This window comes from Ambystoma mexicanum, chromosome 10 (genome assembly GCF_040938575.1).
Source record: "Ambystoma mexicanum isolate Mex_15411 chromosome 10, UKY_AmexF1_1, whole genome shotgun sequence".
Classification (NCBI taxonomy): Eukaryota; Metazoa; Chordata; class Amphibia; order Caudata; family Ambystomatidae; genus Ambystoma; species Ambystoma mexicanum.
In genome coordinates, this window is record NC_090932.1 from 1,404,289,752 (window position 1) to 1,404,310,509 (window position 20,758).

The following is a 20,758-nucleotide window of genomic DNA, read 5'->3' on the forward strand; positions in this document are numbered from 1 at the left end:
TCACCAAGCAGATGTCCACAGAAGCCATCGGCTCAAAAGGCTTGCATTGCAAAGCTGCCAGAACCACATTGAGGTTCCAGACCCGATGCCGCCTGTGCACTGAAGAAAACATTCTTGAGAACCACTTAAGGTGAGCCTTAACCACTGGGTTGGCCGACCGAAAACGCATGCCCTGGCCGCGATGGCTGCCAAATACATTCAGCAAGTATCCACATGGACTCCAGAATGAGCCAGGTGCTGCGAAAAAGCGAATCATCCAAAGGACAAGAGAAAGGGTCCAGCCCCTTGTTGCTCGCCCAATGCCAGAACCTAGTCCATTTGCTTTATACTGGGACTGATACATTGGCCTCCTGGCCTGCTGAAAGATGTCCCAGTTGTCAACTGAAAAGTGAGCATGCTGAAGCCTGTGCTGATCAGCAACTAGGCCTACAGAGCCAGTTTGGCCGGGTCCGCAGGTTCCAATGCCCCGCCCTGCTGCATCAGGAAGCCCCTGCTGGGGATCGGAAGATGGACGGGAACACGGGATCCGTGAGTGTTGTAGCTATTATGTGGCAGGGGAGAATGATTTTTAAGTGCAAAGTTTGTGAAGAGAAATTATGAAGTTGCTGGTAAATTAGGTTGCACTGGTAAAAACCTGTGATGTTATCGATGATGCCATTTGTGATGTCATCTTTGATGTCCTGGGCATTAGTGTTAGCAGTGCATGGTGGTGGCCCTAGTTAAGGTTGCATAGCTTACCATAGCTGGTCAATTTCTTTGGCATTTCGATTTTACCTTGCACCCATAACGTCCCATTTACAAATGTTTTTTCACTGAATTTTATAGGTTATTATTAGTGCAACTTAACCAGAACGTCCCTTTAACTAAGGTTATTTCACTGAATATATATAAATCTACTAGCTGTTCTTGGCGTAACATACGCCGTTGTAGCATATTTTAAAGGTCAATATTGGTCGGTAATTCATAGGGTCACATCTGCCCCCCTTCAAATATCGGAATTACCACCGATTGCTTCCAGGAAATAGGTCCCTGTGACTTATTAATGGTCATTAAAAAGGTAAAATGTATAGGAAACGGTCTTCTTTTGAATTTGAAAGACATATTTCTATCAGATGGAATGAGAGGTATGCACGTGATAAGAACAGTAGCTAAATTTAATCCACGATTATACAGGCCCCTATGATGTGTCTTTGTAGACGCGTAATTGTAAACCTTGCTCCATAGCAGAGTACCTGTGATGGCATAAGATTGCTTAGTAGCATAATTACAGCAACTTCTTTCAGTTTTAGCTTGTGAGGAGGCATTCGTCCTACAGCGTTTTGCTCTTTAAAGGCTGAAATGTTAAGCTGGTAATTAACTGTTCTTTGACACTGGAACCGCCGTGCCCTGTGTAACTTGAAATTATTCTGAATGTGTGTGATAGTGGAAGGTGAAGGTGATTGCTGTGAGAAACCCGACAGTGTTCTCCCGCCTACTCCCCTGGGATCCTCTATTCAGGTGGCCAGGAAAGGATCATGGCTTTTGGATCCGGAACCTGGGGGGTGGACAAGCGAGGGAGGATCACCTGAGTGCAGGGTCACAGGGTATTGGAAGGAGAATGCCCTCAAGCGAGATGTAGTATTTTCCCAGTCCAAAAGACCCCTTAACTTACTCTCCCTCAGCCTTTGTGGGGTGTTTAGAATCACACCTCATCTCCTCCTCCCCAATCTTGAGAAATACTGAGACGAGGAGGAAGCCACTGAGATCCATGACGTTTACCCCTAGGAATAACATGGGGAAAACAAGGGCAATGGACTGTAGAAAACACACTGTCCCATTGTCAGGCAGGGTCAGGCACCCCCAACTGACTGTTTCCAACTGACTCCACTTAACAAGCTGGTTCCCTATATAAGGTGCAGCCCTGATCAGATGAATGAGCGAGCTGGGGAAGCACAGAGGACCGGAGAAGCTGAGAGTTGCAGGAAGAATGATCCGGAGCGTGACATGCTGGAACGCTGACCCTGTGTACAGAGCCGGCTGCAGCGTGTTGAAGGCAGATGGGACCATGCAAGTACTTGTTCCTCTGGGACGCTTCCCGGTCTGAGAGGTGTCTGAGGGGCAGGTGGTGAGACCCTGACCTCAGCCTCATCCCCAAGGAAGAACCCGCCAGTGCCGCGCAACATGGGTTAAGCAGCAGAGACTCAGTGGCGTGCGTGTGGCTGAAGTAGGATAACAGTATTGTGAAAGTGTCAGGCGGCACAGAGAAAAAGACAACTAAAGCAAAGAGATGTAGCGGAAAGCAGAAATAGTAATGGTGCGCGAAAGCGGCGCAGAAGCAAAAGGACACAGCAAGCAGAACTGAAAGCGGCAAGCGTCCTGAAACAAAAGTTGAAAGCAAGTTGAAAGTAAAGTCGGGCAAGTGGCACAAGAGGAGCAAAGCAGATCGAGGAAAGCAAAAGTGAAAAAGGAAAATGCAAGAGTGCATGAGGAAGGAGGAGCAAATGAAACAAAAGGTGAAGGAACACATGCAAAGCAGGAAGGTCCAAGAGGCACGAAGATAAAGTGAGAGAAACAAGATCCATGAGAGGGGCAACAGGGTCAGATTGGTCGAGACTAGGAAAAGCCAAAACCTGGCGTTTTCGGAAGCCTCTGGTCCTACCCTAAGAAGAAACAGTGTATGAAAGAACTGCTGAGTACAGCATATTCCAAGAGACATGTGTGTTTAACAATTGGAACTTTAAGAAAACAGAGTACAACCCGATAAAGAGTGACTTTGTGTTTAAGAATCTTGAGTGGCCTGAAGACTTGCGATTTTGGTTGTGTTATTAAGAGATGTGCAGCTTGGGCAAGGGAACCCCAAGAAGCATACAGAGGGAACTGTGATATATCTATCTTTTTTATGGTATTTTGGAGTTTGACCAAACTGAAACGTGGGGAAGGGAATCCCAGAGAACTTAAGAACTTTGTTAACTACAAGAGGCCTAAGAAGAAGGTCCAACGAACAGCTCTACTATTTGACCTTGACCAAGCAGCACCTAGTAGGAAGATCACCTGGAACCAACCCTGTTTCCCATTTTTGTTGAACCACTATTTTCTTATTTTTGAAAGACTTCCTATCACATTTTTGCATAGAGCTAGGGCAATCATAGGTTCAGACAAAGACGGACTTATTTTGGACTACTGGTTCCCTTAACTGACGGCCATTAGACACATCAGTTAAGGGCACTGCCCCTTTAGAGTTAGGGCCAGTTAGGTGTTACACCAACCCAAAAGCTTCAGTAAATAAAGGTTTCGAACTAACCCTTCTGAGTCTATGCTGTGTCTCTCTTGATACCATGCATGTCTCACATTCCGTAGAACCATGCTCATTCTGTTTGTTAAAATGATAGCTGTTGGCGATGTGGAAGGGCACACAGAGGTGCACTTTGCCATTTGGACAGTAGTGGGCAACCTAACAATAATAGGGACGTTGACACGGCGTTGCAGTAATATTCCTTCACAAAGTGCTCTCAGAACAAAAATTACAGAATAACCTATCTCACGTGCAAATTTCATACTGGATTTCTAACATGGCATGGTAATCAACCTCCAAATTCTATGATTTTCTTGTTACATTTTGACAAGGTTCCTTTTGGTTTACCACATGAAACCTTTACACCTCCCCATTCTTTTACATAAAATATACATGTTGACACACAATATTGATTGCACTCACCTGCTGTGCTATTAGAAATGTTATTCTTCGCAGACCATATTCAACCAGAATGTTTTTCTGCAAAAAAATATTCAAAGATTTACAATGCTGTACCTCACACATGAATTTGAAGCAAGGGAAGACAGTGCACAATATGTTCATGCCAAATATGAAGGCATCATGAAGCTAGACACAGACAAAAGACTTAAAGTTCAAAATAAGATAATTTATTAAAACAAATGTCAGGATGGTTGAACGTCTGACTTGCCCTATGCTAAAGTGGGACTTCCCTACATGAACAAAACTAATGAAAGACTGAGTCAAAGAGTTCAACGTAAAAGTGTGTGTGTTGAACACATAGCCTTGTACTCACAACTAAAAGTAAACCATGTCTAGGGATGTAAATCAAAGAAATGGGCATGGCTAGCCGGGGTTGCTAAAATCCTGGAAAAGCTCCTGCTATTGAACTGCAAAACTTGTGCAACTACGGCTCAGAGAAGAGACATTGATCCCGACATAATGCTGCAGAAATCCTGAAGAAAATCGGTTGGTGCGGCGTGGGCCGAGTCCAGCCATACGACCCAAAAGGTGCGGTGCAGTTGAAGGCTCTAACCCGCTCAATAGCCTCACTGGTGCCTGGAGGAGCAAACCCAGGCTTGATCCTGCGGTTTCAACGGAAGGGGAACTGAGAACAACCGGCTCCTGGTGCATCCGGCCTGAGGTGAGAATGCAACGGAGGCCCAGTGCCCAGAGCAGCGGACCTGGATTGCCACACTGGAATCACACTTATGTGGTGGTGCGGAGCAAACGCAGTCATCCATAACCTGCAGCTACGACCAGCGCAGGATCTAGCCAAGACTGGCATTCAGGTGGGTTCCCCCTCTCCAATCCCCTCAACCCTCGGAGTCCCTGTGAGCTGGTAAGAATGGGGTGGGAGGAGGTGTTCCCCTGGACCTCAGGATACGTGCAACATAACAGCTGCACCAAAACATGGATGAGGGAGTGGCGGGAACATCCCTTGACGCAGACTATGAGGAATCCGACCGTTCCCTGGCCGCCATCTGCTGGTACAGTGCAAACTGGGACCGCATTGCTAAACTATCATAATTCCATAGCCCCAAGGGCAAACGGAAAGTGCCCTGATCAAAGGACGGCTCTGCCTGATGACGCCTGCCAGGAGCCCCCGCCGCATTACGGTGGCTGTAATAAGGTGAGGAGCCAACATTTGAAGGTGCACTGCGCTGGTGAGATCAGAGGCCAGTCTGTGGCGCTGCACATGTGCAGCTGGTACCAGAGCCCTGGGGGAGCTCTGATAAGCGAACAGAAGTGCAGGAAGGACACTACCCTGCAAGGACTCCCGAAGTAAGTATAGCAGACTGTTACTGTTTAGCTCCCAATTGGAGGTGCCAGTGCGATTCATAGTAGTACCAAGTCCTCTAGAGTCCCAGGTCCCGGCCTGGGCGGGCCCTCCACCTGACCTTAAAATGCTTGTTGACAGACTGCCTGGAGACCCCACACATACCCCTGCTTCTTACCTGGATTCCAATCATTGCCCCAGGTGTAGGTGCACAGGGGGCTGCAACTCATGAAAAAACAGCAGGTCCAAGACTATGGTCAAGGACATGCCCCACAAAGGTGCAGCCCGGCACAAAATGGACCGGTACACCACGTGCACCTTGGCGAAAGTTTCCGGGGCTGCAGACAACCCAGGAGAGGAAGTAGCTCATGGAGAAGCTGGCCAGTTACCATCACTCATGGACGTCATGGCGGCCATTGGAGAATCCCGGACATCGGTGGAGGCTAAAATTGACGGACTGGCCTCTGAGGTCTCCTTTCTGTGGCAGGACCTGAACAACCTGACGTCCCGGGTGGGGGAAACAGAGCAACGAAGACACCATAAAGAAAATGGAAGAACGCCTGGAGCGGATGGCACAGAAGCTCACCACCAATGTGACACATGCACAAAATAGCGAAGGCAGATCCCGCCGGAACAACCTTCCAGAAAAGGAAGAAGGACCATTTATGGAGATTTTCTTGGAGCGCTGGCTCTCAGATTTTATGGCACCTAAAAAACTCTTTCTTAATAGAACAGGCGCACACCCTACCGGCAGGCCAATACCCGGCACCCCCGCGCACATTGATCGCCCGGCTCATGAACTATAGAGATCGTGATACACTCCTCCATATGGCTAGGGCAACGGCCTCAATAACCTACAATGGTAACTGCATAATTTTTTTCCCGGACTACACAAGGGAAGTGCAAAAGTCCTGCCAATCTTATGAGTCTGTGAAGAAAAGGCTTTCATCCCTTGGCATGAAGTATGTGTTGTTTTTCCCGACTACTCTTAAGCTTTACTATAACAACAAGGTCCACGTGTTCCACTATCCGAGTGAGGTCTGGGACTGGCTGGAAACACAGGTCCTCTCCAGCCCATGGCCCAGGGCACCAAGGGACCGCACACCTAGAAAGGACACCGACGGAGGAAGCCTGACTCAAGCAGAGACCCTGTCATCACACTCGGACGACATGAGCGCAGGATCCCCAAGACAAGCTGAAAACACCTGAGGGGTATTGACCTACGGCATCTCTGGAGTGGCCTGATGACCACAATGGAAGGGAACCTCACCCTTTAAAAGGCGTCTACCACTCAGCCTTTATTTGAATCCTAAGACTGGCAGCCCCGGCTGCGGGTGCAGGGGGAGAGAGAGTTAGACTGGCTCCATGGGATTACCCCGAATCTGTTTTCAAAAGTTTCAAGTTTCACAAGTTTGGGCGACAGGTACTTCTAGTTTGGGGGAAGTGTAGGGCGGGGGGTGTTTATGGGGCATTTTTAGTGGGACTGGGGGAGAAGATACACAAGGGTATGCTACAAATGACTGTTGAAAACATAGGGTTTGCACCTAATCCACTTGTCTGTTAGTAGGTGTGGGAACTCTGGGATCTGCAGTCCTGGGATGTTCATAGTTCATGGTTTACGTTGCGAGGTCATGAAGCAGCAGCGAGGTCGGAAATGTGCTACCAAGACACGGGTGGATGGAGTGCAGGGAAAGGGGGGTTGGGCTGGCATTTATTGAAGATGGGAATTTATGCTTTACGATACCCCCTACAGACCCAACATAGATACCACATAAGTATAAATGGCACGTGATGGGTATATATCTCTTATCACATGGCACGTTAACGGGCTAGGCTCTAGCATTAAAAGAAGGCTGGTGCTTCAACTTCTTAACGGTCATTCCCCGACATTGCCCTCCTCACAGAAACCCATTTATTGGGCACGGAATGTAGTTTCTTTACAAGGTCCAACTACTCGCAAGCATAACATGCTGGATTCTCAAGAGGGGCCAGAGGCACGATGGTCCTTATTCATAAAAGGGTACCATTCCAACTGAGGAAAGTACAAGCTGACCCCTGCGGCCGGTTTGTGGTAGTGCTGGGCGACATGTGGGGAGAAATCTGGGGTCTTGTTGCTGTCTATGCTCCCCCTCCACTTACGTTAGAGCTCCTAAATGAGCTACAGTGTTACTGGTGGAACGGGCTGAATCGGGGGTCCTGGGAGGAGACTTTAATGAAGTCATGGAGATTGGCAGAGACAAGTCACAAAGTGCTAATAGGACTCAGAACACCCCAACTAAACTGTACACCTTGGTGGAGGCCCTGGGGATGGAGGGCACCTGGAGGCCACTTCATCCCACTGATACTGGTTTCTCATTTTACTCCAATGCACACAAATCACTCTCTAGGATAGACTATGTACTAGTCCCCATAATATGTCCTACCGGTTGCTATTCCTCGTAAGAGGGATCTCTGACCACTCCCACTACTGATAACACTTAAAACCACCCAAGACAAGCCAGATACCGCATGTGGTTTGAACACACACTACCTGGGCATACCCGAGATCGCAGATGGCCTCTCTCAGAAGACCACAGAGTATTTTGAGATGAATGAGGGGTCTGTGACCCGTCCAATCATGGTGTGGGAGGCCTACAACACAGTCCTACGGGGGGGGGGGTCATTTCCTTAGTATTGACCCACTGCAAGCAACACACTCAGGAGATCGTCAAGGCAGAAAGGCAGGTGACTAGAAAAGAAGAACAGCTTCTGGAATTGGGGACTCAAGCTGCACAAGATGCCCTAGTGACGGCTCGGGAGATTTTTAGAAATATTGCCTTAGACAATGCACAAGCTGCCCACTGGTCGACCCAGAGTCAAATATATGAAACGGGGGTCAAGGCAGGCAAAACCCTGGGTTGGCTGGAAAGGCGCGAAAGAAGCAAGGGGCATGTATGGGCCATTCTATCGGGTGATGGGGAATTACTTACTGCAGACCCTGACATAGCGTAGGCTTTTGCTGCCTTTTATGAACGGCTCTACTCGCCCCCCCCCCCAATCAATTGGGCCCGAGATAGGCAGCTCGCAATTCTTAGACTCTATCCCACTCCCTTGTCTCTCAGAACAACAGGCGGGGAATCTTGAATCCGAGATCACAGAGGAGGAAGTTCAGACCGCTCTATCGCAACTACAATCAGGGAAAATACCTGGGCCCAACGGCTTCCTGGTGGAAACCTGGAAGCAACTAGAGTGCGACATAAAGGGACATATGCACTGCATGTTCCTGTGCAGTAAGGAACGGGCTTGACTTCCCTTGGACCTTAGGCGGACATGTATTGTGGTGATTCCCAAACCTGGGAAGCCCCCAGAACTATGTGCCTCCTACAGGCCAATATCACTGATAAACGGAGAAGCCAAAATGATTGCGCAAATCCTTGCCAACAGGCTACTATGAACCTACATAGGTTCCAGCTAGCTATTGATCATGGCCCTGCAATCACAGACCCACTGGCACTCCTAGCGGTGCATTTTGCGAAAGAATTTGATTTGGTGGGGTGGGATGCACTATGGAAAATTATGGGACAGATGGGATAGACATTGCATATCCGCAAGGTTTGGAAGGAGGCCCATCATCACATTGGGTGGAAAACTAGACCAACACTCGCCCAACCTGTAGCACAACATGCATCTTCCTGAAATCCAGAAAATGGGGCACTTCGCGAGCTGGGACAGACAAGGCATACGCACACTCGCAGACATAATACAAGATGGGCGCCTCTTAGATTTTGAAAATTTAAAGGGGAAATTTGGGTAACAGCCTATGGACTCCTACAGATACATACAACTCACACACGCTATAAACACCCAATTCCCTATTCTAGCTGAAGTCCCCAGCTGTTCCCCCTTGGAGACTAATGTTTTCCCAGAGCATATCCTGACCAAGGTCACCTCAACACTCTATCAGGTCCTCAACTCCTTTGGAGTCCGTGACCTCACCAGACTAAGAGAGAAATGAGAAAAGGATCTGGGCCCACTGGACACGGAAGAATGGGTGGAAGCATTAATGGTCCCCCGCAAGACTGGTATCTATGCCAAATCACAACTGATTCAACTTGGGGTCATCTGAAAAACTGAGTGTAGACCGATGGTCCAATGAGGTAGACGGATGTGCATCCTTAGACACTAATATATAAGGCCAGAGGATGCCCCGCCAAATTCCAGAAGGTCCGGGGGAAATGAGAGGATACCGGATAGTCGCCCCCCGTGGAAAATGGCCCAGACTGCCCACGATCTTCCACCACGGGCTAGATGCCCTCACATGTGTGAATGACCCATTGCTTCTGCTCGAAATTTCCCTGTGCTACTGTGACATAATTTGGTTAATACTAATGGTTGTATAACATGTGACGCTGCTTGTTGTTTCATGCTGTTATGTACTCATAATAAAACCAATAAAAAGAGTTATAAAATAAATAATCAAAGAAATGGTGTTCAACACAAAGTCTGAGCTTCTCCCAGCTCTTAGCCTCCTTTATGGCGCCCCAAGTTCAAGAAAGTTCCACAAAAGTCTTAAGATTACTTCAAGGAAGTTCAAGGCAGTACAGTTCTGCACAATCCTTGGGGTTCCCTTCCCCAAGTTCCAAGCAACACAGTTCAAAAGTAAAGGGTCTTGAGGCTCTGCGTATGTAGTTCCTTGGGTCTCAGGGTTCCCTTCCCCAAGACTTCAACACCACAACTGATATTTAATTCAGTCTTTCAAGGTTCAACACAAATCCAGGCCAACCTGCCCCCTCCTTCTGGTTTGCATCACCAGCTTACTTTTAAGTGCTTCTTGTGGATATATTTCACAATGTCTTTGGCTTTCACATTTCAGGGATCCCTGGTCTAGGCTCAGTTGTCAGAACACACGGTCCACCCATCACAGGTCACGCAACCAGGAACCCAAGGCTCTTTAGCCCACACAGGTTCTTCTGTTTTACTCCTATCCACAGCTTCACCTTGACTGGACTTCTCTTTGTCAGCCTCTTGACTTTGCCATTATTTGTTAGACACTTCTGTGCCAGTCTTTGGCCTTTTAGCACTGTACTCATTCATAAAGTTCACTGTACTGTGGTGGTCTGGTTTATGTTCCACACCTTTCTGTGACACTCTTTCACACTTGTTCTCTTTCGTGAAGGCTGTGTTTAATTGGGCATTTTCACTTTTGTCTTTCATCCATTATACGTTTTGCCCATATTCAATATGCATAACCTGTTTTTGTTTCCAGTTTTCATTCAGTTCGGTATTCAATATATTTATAGTTCAGGTTTGGTTCAAGTTTTCATTCAGCCAGGTGTTTAAAATGCATGTTTTATCTTTGGTTCGAGTTTTCATTCAGTTCAGTATTCAACATTTATATTGCAGCTTTGTTTAATGTTTTCATTCCATTCGGTATTCAATAAACATTGTATGGTAGTTCATTAACTGTGCGCAGCCTTCCCGAGGCGCCCTGGCTTCGAGTGAGTTCCCTGACACTCACCGGCTTTTGATGTCCTCTCCGGAGTCACTTTCAGTCTTTTCTTGTTGTCGGACCACCTCCTACGAGCCACGCTTGTACTGTGTGGGCTTGCCTGCACACGCCGGGGCCTCCACTTTGCATCCGTATCAGCGGACGGCGTCCCTTCTTTCCTGCTTGTCGGCTGGATTAGCAACACGCTTCCCAATATTGAGGCCCCAAATCCGTTGTAGCCCCACAGCTGGACCAGCCTTGGGCTCCACAGCTCCTCGGGGGATCAGCCGGCGTCCTGGCTTCCTCACAGGCCCCAGCACAGCATTCTCTTCACGTCACAGGACTCCTGCTGGTTTCTCCCCCACAGGTCTCTCTGCTGTTCTCTGGTTCTCCATATATACACATCCAACCACAGGTTGCAGGTGTGAATTTCTAATTAGATTTTCCTGGCCATAGTTAAATGGACATGCCTGACCATCGCAGGTCTCTGCAGGCATCTTCTTCGTCCCAGTACCAAAGTGGTGAAGAGCTTTTATTGCTCTTAGTCACCTCTTCCTCGTCCCAGTACTTCCAGGGCTCAAATGTGTGGAAATGTGGGTGCTGATTTACGTGGAGGGGTAGGTTGGTCATCAATAGCGAAAGGGGGATACTATATCTCGCCTGTGGGCACCCCAATCCCCAAAGACCCTCCACCCAGGTGATCCTCCCACGCTTCTCCACCCCAGGGTCATGATCCAAATGTGATGGCCTTTCCCTGGCCACATGAGAAGAGGAACCAGGGAGGGAGGAGGAGTGAGACTACCTTCAGGTTTCTCACACAAAACTAATACTAAAAATATATTTGTCTAAAATGAAGATGTTAACTAAACTGTACATAGTCTCATGAATACAGTTTTACCTCTGTAATTCCCTCCCATCCTGACTAAAACCCAGTGCCTGAGGGCAAATCTGAAAACACTTAGCATGATGCCTGGAGACAAAAATAGTGATGGTGCGATTCCTCCATGTAATGTCCTAAATAAACTTAACACTAAGTTCCTTAAAATATTGCAAAATTCATAAAAAGAGCAAAAGGAGTAGTGTCAGCTCCAAAGAATCTTCAAATGGTAGATGTTAAAATAAGAAAGTTTGTTGCAAACACGTCAGGAAGGGTTACTTAACTAGAGACCTAAGCTACTCCTCACTGATGAGGCCCAACAAGGCCGAAAAATGTTTGGGGATGCTTGTGGTCTTGTGTAGAAGGGATGTAACCAAGCATTTCAGGCTGGACTGCCCCTTTTGGGGTGGGACCAAGTCTGATTTGCATATGGTCTTTCCCCTTTTGTAATGGCTTAGCAGGCGAAGAACCATGGTCTGGCGGGTTGCCCAGAGCAATGCCAGAGGTTAGGATTAATTCCAAACCTTCCAGCCATCACCTCTTTTGTTTTGGGTTACTTAACTGGAACACTATTGTTTTGATAGTTAACATGTTATGCATTCTCCTGTTTTCTAGCAACAGGATCAAAAGGTTCTTAAGAACAAACCTCCTGCCATTGAGTCCAAGAGTGTGTCACTAGACCCAGCGTGAAGAGTATGGTACAGGGTCTTTATCTTTGAAATACCCACAGACGTCAGGCTAGTAGTACAGAAACTGTTTAGCATCTTAAAACGGGTTTGGCAATGTTAAACCTGTGCTTTAAGTGTACTTCCCTCTGCAATGTCTAAGGTGGGATGAGTGGGGCATGATGAATCTGCCGTGGAAACTTGAACAATTATCTTCAGGGTAATTCCAGTACTTGTTTGGAATTGCCTGCACCACAGGCATGCCCTGAATAACATTCAAGAATTTTTCTGGGGCATTCTGAATGCCAGTCTTTCTCATAAATACATGCCACACCAAACCCCTACACCCTATTTGATAGGTGTTATCCTATATACGTTGGAAGGACAAGATATGGTCAAAGGGAGGTAAAGGTGAGCTTTGTGATGGTGGGAGACCTAGGACTAAGAGTATCAGTATCTCCAGGAAGGTTATTTTTCCTTACTCGTGTCCTGCTCCCTTCCAAATGTTAGGTCATGTAGGTGTCAGTAAATAGGGATGAAGTCTGTTTCACTTGGAAAAAGGTTAGAATAGAAAGTTAAGGAAAGGTAAAGGGCCTTGCTGTGGGCCGTGGGCTATTGAAAATATTTCCTTAACAATCCATTTAAGGAAGGAGTAATAACCCAAATCCAAGGGTATCCGATAATATTATCCCCATATATATGGTTGCCATACATATGGTCACCAGGAAAAGGCAGTGCCGATTTTATATATGGTGACCATATATATGGGATCAAGGGGAGCAGGGATTGCAGGGGTGTCCCCCGCTCCCCTGAGAAAATAAAACGGTTTAGGGGATTCCAGGCGTGTCCCCCTGTTAGTACTTACAGGGTAGCAGGTAATTCGTTGTGTAAGTCTTACTGTCTTGTGAACGTGGGGTATTCTGCTCTGGGCTCTTGAAGTGAACCCTAAATGAGAGGGTCTCCTCAAGTGAGGGTGACCTTTCCTAAGATGCACTACGTTGCCTGCGTCTATGGGACAGACATTTTGGTGATTCACATGAAAGAGCAAATACAACCAGGTATACGCCAGGCTGTGGGGAAAGAAGATAGAAGTGATTAGCACTTGGCTTGGAGATTGATGTACTACTTAAGATACTAAGAAACCTAACCTGTGAAGTCCTGAACGGAGATTGGGACAGAATGTGAAAGGACGTCTGGTGGAAAAAGCTTGGTGAAGCCCTGGGAGCAAGAGACAAGGAGATGTGTAGGAATTATATTTGAAGACCAGGGTGTATGATGGTTAAATCAAAGAGCATTACCCAGACTAACTCGAAGAGAGGACCAGTAAGTGTAGATGCTGAGGGAAGGATATATAAGTGTGCCGTAAAGATGTTTTGGTGAATTAGTATGGACCTGCACCCGGGCGAAACGAGGACGCACTCACGACTCCTTGAGGCATATGTTTTGCGTAGTTTCTGCATAGCGTCCATGGAAGTCCATGCAAAAACATAGCTCAACAAAACGAACCTATGAGATTCTAAAGCTAACAAGACCATGCTGATTTACAGTATCAACCAAACAGGATTCAGCAACAACACTAGTCTTAAAGGGCAATCCAATTGTAATCCGTTGAACAAAAGCAAAATGTGCTAGCAACAGGCAGACAGCAGAAGTACAGGTATTGGGGAAATCCAAAGTAGTCCCAAATTCGGTACCGTACAATAAAATTCTGAAGAGCAGAGTCAGGGGCAGAGTCAGGGGCAAACGCTGGGGTCAATCAATGAGGCAACTGGATAACAAAGTGCAAGTTGTACCGCTGGAGTACTAACTTCAATGAGAAGTGCCAGCGTTTTTCTCCATTTAAGCTCCCATGGCGATACGAGATGACATTTCGCCGTGCTTTGGGTTTCCCCGACAACGAAGACGCTCCTAAATCAGATGTGATCTAGTAACACGTTCCTGGCGTTGACGGAGCCGCCATTGCAAATGCCAAGAACCTAAGGGGACCGCAAATAACTACACTGTTTGCGAAGCAAGGAACATTCATTCCTACGCAGTGTGACACCCCTGCATGTTCAATGTGATAATGCCCCTGCAAACCGTTGCCATTTTTTGGCAACATCTTTTTTACAAGATCTGATTGAGCAAGAGTTAGAATTGGAATTGGAATGCAGTAGGCATTCTAAACTGCCTTTCATCCTATCAGGTCCATGTTATAGAAATCTTCAGGAGCTGGTGAACTCAACAGACCCTCCAAGATGTTACGTCTACAGCTATTGGAAAAGCTACATCCCAAAGATTGTCAAGGGTAATGGGATAAAAAGTTTTTAAAAATCACAGACCCCACGAGATACATGACCTCGGTTAGGGGAAGAAATGCAGCATTTGCGTGGTGAGCGAGGAGTAGCCAGCATGAAGAATCAGACCTTTAAATTAAAGGGTGGAGGATGGTCAATGGGTGGCTAGGTTACACAACGGGAACCTTTGTGTTTACAGAAGAGGATCCATGTTGGGTTGCAGAATCCCCACAATTAATTAGGCAGGACAATGGCGAGTAGCAGTCCAGAAATGAAGGAGGACAGAGTTGAGGACCACATTCTTTGTCAATTACTTTGGGGCCTGTGGGGTAGTAAAAGTGATGAAATTTCACATATCTTTCATGCACTGTGAAATTGCACTTCTCGTGTCAGCCTGAGACTTTCCCTACAGATACATCCAGGTTAGCTTTTGTTTTATCATACTTAACTAGGATGTGTGATGGGTCAGAAATGGAGTTGGTATTCACAAGGTATTCATATTTTCAAGTAAAGACTTTGATTGAAACAAAAATGGGTTGGGAAACTGCCCAACTGGCCCTATTCTAAACTGTCAGAATTTGTCACTCTGGTTCCTTGACCCCGTAGTGTAGTCGACAAATTCTTCTATATAATGTACCTCTTTGGGTGAGGTTTAAACACAGCCCAAAGAAGTCTATTATCGGGAAGATGGATACCAGATGCACACCGAAGCAGATTGGAATGCCAAATGAGGACTCTCAATGGTAAGAACAGTAGGAGAAGACCGTGACTGTATTCAAACACAGAACAGTCGTCAATGGAGCATGGTAAGCAGAATGCAATGAAGGAACACATTTCCAGTAACTGACCTGTATGGGTCTGTATTGGAATGCTAACCATACGATTCAATACTTCTGGCCTTGGAGATTAAGGGTTCAGATCTATGACAAGTATCTATATCAGAGTATTAACACTAAGGGTCTCATTATAAGTCAGGCGGTAAGGAGTTAACGGCGTCGGTAAAGGTGCCGGCGACGTCAACCCCGTACCGCTTGATTACAAGGTCCCCTTGCGGGACCCGCTCTGCACGTCAGGATTTACCAGACATGCAGAGCGGGTCCCGCGAGGGGAAGAGGGAACAAACAACGGGCCGCTCGTGATCGGCCCGTTGTTTGCTCCCTCTCCCATTCCCATTCAGCCCTATGGGGGCTGAAATGGGAATGGGGAAGGTCCGGGCCCGGGTCCCTGAAGGGAGGAATTACCGGGCCCTCCGAACTCGGAATGGCCCGGTAATTCCCCATTTCTGGGAACCCGGAGCCGATTTTGGCGGCAGCCATGCCGCCAATAGCGGCATGGCTACCGCCAAAGTCGTAATGACGGCCTAAGTATCTAATCAAAGAACATTAAGAAATTAGAATACCCAAACAAGTCTTACCAGCAACCCAGGATGTAATGCTGTGATGAAAAATCAGGAGCTCGGGTGTCGGCAGAAATGTCCAGGAGAGTAGATATGTCCACATGGTTCCAACAGGATACAGGTAAACTAACCCGACGAAACGAGGACACCTATTCCTGAGGTGGCAAGTCTCTAGTCCCAGTTGACCACCGGACACGACGGCATGAGGACGCCTAAAAAGTTCCAGGCAGGCAGTCTTTAATCCGTGTGGAAGACAAAGGTGGAATCTAATACACAAAACGAGGTTGGTAACTTGCAGGCATAACTAGAAACAAACGCAGGCAAAATCTTATCAAAAGTTTAAATCCGAGTCTGCAACAGGGCAAAGCGAAGAAGAGTGAAATCAGCAAACCAGCGGAGTCCGTGTAGCGTAAATAGGGGTCGAAGCACGTAGTGATAACAGTAACAGGTATCAGGCAAAAAAATTCCAATAACAATCCAGGGATGAGGCAGAGGTCAATAACAAAGATTCAAATGCAAGAGAAAACAAGAGTAGCTAATGTGAAGCAAATCAGAAGTGCCGCGGGCAGGTAGAAGGCGGCTTAAATTACCATAGTCACATGATCTGTTCAGTACGCCCCACGTGATCGCGCATGTGGAGAGGACACAAGTGTTTCCAAGGTAACCGCCAGCGTTCTGACATTCAGGTTCTACCAGTGAGAAAGACCCGATGTGGAAATTGTAAAGAACGTGATTGGTGAGATTGTAGTGGACCCTAATGACCTGATACAGCACAAAGGCGGATTCTTGGTACTCCGTTTTATTAGTTCCACTATTACTATATCCATATCCCCGATTCATGACAAACGGAATTTCCCTACCTAAAAAAATCATAACTAAGGATCAGTCTATGTCAGGAAGTCCGTAACTGAAAAGTCGTCCATGTGCCCAAAATGTTATATCCTGGCCCACACACTAAAACAAAACAACAAAGGGTGCAAGGACATTTATTTTTCTAGATGTTGGCAAAAAGTGTTCAAACCAAAGTATAATAATGATTCCAACAAAAATGTTCTCCAAAGTAAAGACCCTTGGATCCAATCTGAGGTTCCCTTCCCCTGGTATCTTCAATAGGACGGCAAAATGACCACTTTACTTAATAGTTCCTTTGTTTCCCCCACTTGCCTCTCAATGTTCTTAGTATACTCGCCTGCCAAGATTTCTTTTAAAGTTCCTTTCAGATCCCCCGGTATACTCTCCTGCCAGGGATAATCACTTAACTTCAATTGCCTGGTGTGCTTGCCTCCAAGGACTTCTCTTAACTGATTCAGTTTCTGGGTTATTCAAAGATTGCCTATACGCTGAGGTACTTGGTATATTGTCCCAAAGTAGCACTTGCTCAAACGTCCTCCCCCACACTGGTATCTCATGCCGCTCTATTGGGTTGGGGTTTCTCTTGCTAATGTATCTTGACTGCATTCAAATATTCTACTTATGCTCTTTTTATTGTTAACAGTCTCATATTTATCAAATACAGGCTGGCGCGCTTGTCAGAATGCCCCAGGTTCCTCAGCTGCTTTGGGCAGACTCACCGGGCTCTCCTGGCATCTCTGACTTGGCCCGCACCTTTGTGGAACAGCTGCTACATTTGCTTTCCACCCTGGAGTCAGCGGCGGTCTCCCCAGCATTCTGTGCGGCTCTGTGATGACACGCTGCTTTTCTCTCCCGTTCCAAACAGATGAATGCTGCATCCACGAGCGGCCTGACACCCAAGAACTTCTGTGCAGCTCCTTGCGTCTCGACAGCTTTTCCTGCTAGTCTGCAGCATTCCTTCTTGTGTCCCAGTAAGCCTTTTGGTGTGTGCTGCGTTTACGAGCCTCGCCTGGATCATACCATCCTCCATTGCACTGCTGCTGCTCAATCTCTTAGTGCGCACCGTCTTTAAATTTCCTGGGCAATGTAGTCTTTGCAAAACAACTAGCCTGCGCATTGTACTTTGGGCACTGGTCATTCTACACAGACTTTCTCATCCTCCTCCTTGTCTCAATACCGGAGTAATTATGGGAGTAAGAGTCCCTGAATGTTACTGGGCTTCAACTTCTTAAATGTTTATTCTCTGGAGATTTACAATAAGGCACTTTAGAAACAGAAGATGGTATGTCGGAAATATTGGGTGTTTGTGCCAAAGGTGGAGGTCTGACTCAAATGGCAATATGCAATCAGCAATTTAGGTATCAAAGGGTATCATGGGAAATGGGGGGGAACACAGCGTTTCAACCAATGGAGCTAAAGCCTTTCTCCGGTAGTTGACTCCTCCCATGTGATCCTTCCTTATAAAACCGTCCCCAGGATCAGATAGCGGCTGCTGTCCCCTGGCCACATGGGAGGTTGTCACCACCGGGGAATCAGTGATGACTCAATTTGATTCATCACAGATGTTGAAGGAGTTCATAAAGATGTTTTACAGGAGACATTTCCCAAGAGGTGGGTGGCGAATAATTGGAACTTCGGCAGGGTAGCAGAGACTTAGTTACATAACACACTAAGGGGGTCATTACAACCCTGGTGGTAGGGGGGTAATGGGGCCGGTAGAGATGCCGGCCCCGTTAACCACCTACCGCCTCATTACGAGGCCTCCTCGCGGGACCCGCTAAGGATGCCTGGTAAAACCAGGCGTCCTTAGCGGGTCCGGCGAGGAGGCCAGCATGCTAACAATGGGCCCGTCATTAACGGGCCCGTTGTTAGCATGCTCCCCATTCCCATTGAGCCCTATGGGGGCTCGAATGGGAATGGGGATGGTTTCCCTGAATGGGGAAATACCTGGCCCTCCAAGGTCGGAATGGCCCAGTATTTCCCCATTCAGGGAACCCTGACCCAGTACCCGGTATGGGGGTAGCCAATGCCGCAAATAGCGGCACGACTACCTCCATGGTTGTAATGACCTCCCAAGACTTTAATGTTGGAAAGTGCATGGCCAGCAGAAAAAAGTGCAGCTCAGTCTTTATCAGGGATTATGGGAGGATTTGAAGGAAGTCCTGGTAATGGTAGTGTATAGAACAACCTCCTGAAAGGCTTTAATTGAGCTACAGATGCAGTTGGAGTTTTGCCTTGGAGAGTGCAGGAAAGGAAGTTTAGAGCTTAGAAGAATTTCTCAGGGAAGCGAGAGAACTAGGAGGTAAAGATATTACAACTAAAACAATCAGAATACAGTGAACACCACGACTACCACTCACTAATGAAGAAAGGGAGAGACGTTGACAGAATAAATTTGTATTTGCATTGCGGCCTGCGAGGGAGAATTCTCAGAAATGTGCTAATTCCCTACTACCTCAGAGACCCCCACCTCTTTTGCTGGACTATAGGCCTTTTAATTTTTATCCTGAAGAGAGTGAGGCCTTTTTACCACTCACTCATTCCTTTTTATATGATTTGAATACTGTGTTTCTTTTGGTTTTGGAGTCTGGCAAACTCCACAGGTATCATCTTTTTACATTGTGACACACAGCACCCTCAGTGCAGTGTCACAGAGAAATCCTTTGGATTTCTGCTAAGGTTTTAAATACCTTCTCTTGGATAACTACTGTTTCCAAGAGTAGTAAAGTAAAATTGTCTTTACTTACATTTTCCTCTTCATAGACCAAGCACACACTATCTTACAATAGGGTGCTGGAGGGGTTACTTAGTATTCCCTTTGTCTTACTTCTTGTGTAACATTTTAATGTTACCTTTTCTACAAGTAATGGCTGGTGGCAGTGGTTTACTTTTTCCTACCATTGTGTGTTTTTACCGTGGGCTGCGTTCGAAGTTGCAGTATAGCACCCATTGATGCTCATTTTGTCAAAAGCGCCCTGGTCTTTTTTCGCCATTTCTTGTTGCAAAGGTCCTTCTTGAGATTTACTCTGCGTGCCAAACCAGGTTTGGTCCCTTTGTTCATTTCGTCTTTGGCGAGGTTCATTAGTGAAGTCCACCTCTGGCTCCAGCATGTCTGGCAGGGCAGGAAGCAAGGGAGGTGCCAAAAATTCCCTGTGCCTAGTTTCCTTGGTTACACGAGTGCACCCAAAGTGACTGGCCGGCTGGCTGTGTGAGTGACAGCTAGGCAGAGAATGAATGGGAACAACTTGCATAAAAGGCGAGGTCTTTTGCAAGCAAGGCAGAGTCGACCACTGGACGAAGGAACCAAAGAAAGAAACTGGAAGAGAAGCTTGCATTGCTGCTGCAGGAACCGAGTGCCAGGGGACAGGAACACCAGAATCGAGTGCATCATTTGTAAGCCGGACCCAAGCTCCAGGAAGATCCCACAGACTCCCTTGAAGCAGGGCTGACCAAGCCTGAGCCACATCAACAGAGTGCCGGACCCCAGAAGCAATCAAAGTCCACAAGGTGTCCAAGAACTGCGGAGGTGCTATTTGCGAGTAGCTGAAACTGCAGAGTGCTGCTGATCTGAATTGCGCCCATTGCTGCCGCCGACCTTCAAATCGTAGTGCGGGAGTCCCCAGATAACCTCCCTCTTATCCCCACGACTGAGGCTCAGGAACAACAGGATCTACAGGAACTACAACATGAACAGAAGGCAGCTGGAACCATTTCTTCAGACCTAAGGTACTGTGAACTAAGGGGTACTTACCTCTTGTGTGTGTAGCTTTCCTGCTCTCACTGGAGACTTGCATTGGCTGCCCTTTGCAGAGTTGCTTGCAGCTTTGCCCTTCACAAGCCTCCCAGCTGTGGCCCAACAGTAATTTCTTTTTACAACAAAATTCTTTAACATTGTGCAAGACTTTTTACCTACCTACAAGAAGTGCCTCAGCTCCCCTAGACTTTGCTCAATTGACATTGGCTGTCCTGGCTCCCTGAAGATGCTTTTCGACCTCTGACTTTGTGTTTAACTATCCCTCCAAAAAGTCATACATACCTTACTTGTATAGCTGGGAAAGGGTTAATCGACATTGCATTGGGGATGGGGGGGTTAAGGGGGAGGTTCAGAAGTGCTTAACTGTTTGAGAAACTTGTTAACCATTGTTCCCTTCCCTAACCTTTTCCTTTTTTCCACAACTTCAGTATTACCAATTAA

At 47.0% G+C, this 20,758-nt stretch overlaps 1 protein-coding gene across 1 annotated transcript in view; it reads right to left on the minus strand.

The window, feature by feature from the left end:
* Positions 1 to 20,758, minus strand: part of ACACB (acetyl-CoA carboxylase beta) — a 3,851,763-nt gene that overhangs the window by 1,527,326 nt on the left and 2,303,679 nt on the right. The window contains exon 33 of the mRNA XM_069619430.1: positions 3,695 to 3,751. Within this exon, the coding sequence (XP_069475531.1) occupies positions 3,695 to 3,751 (57 nt within the window). The remainder of the gene's footprint in view (positions 1 to 3,694; positions 3,752 to 20,758) is intronic.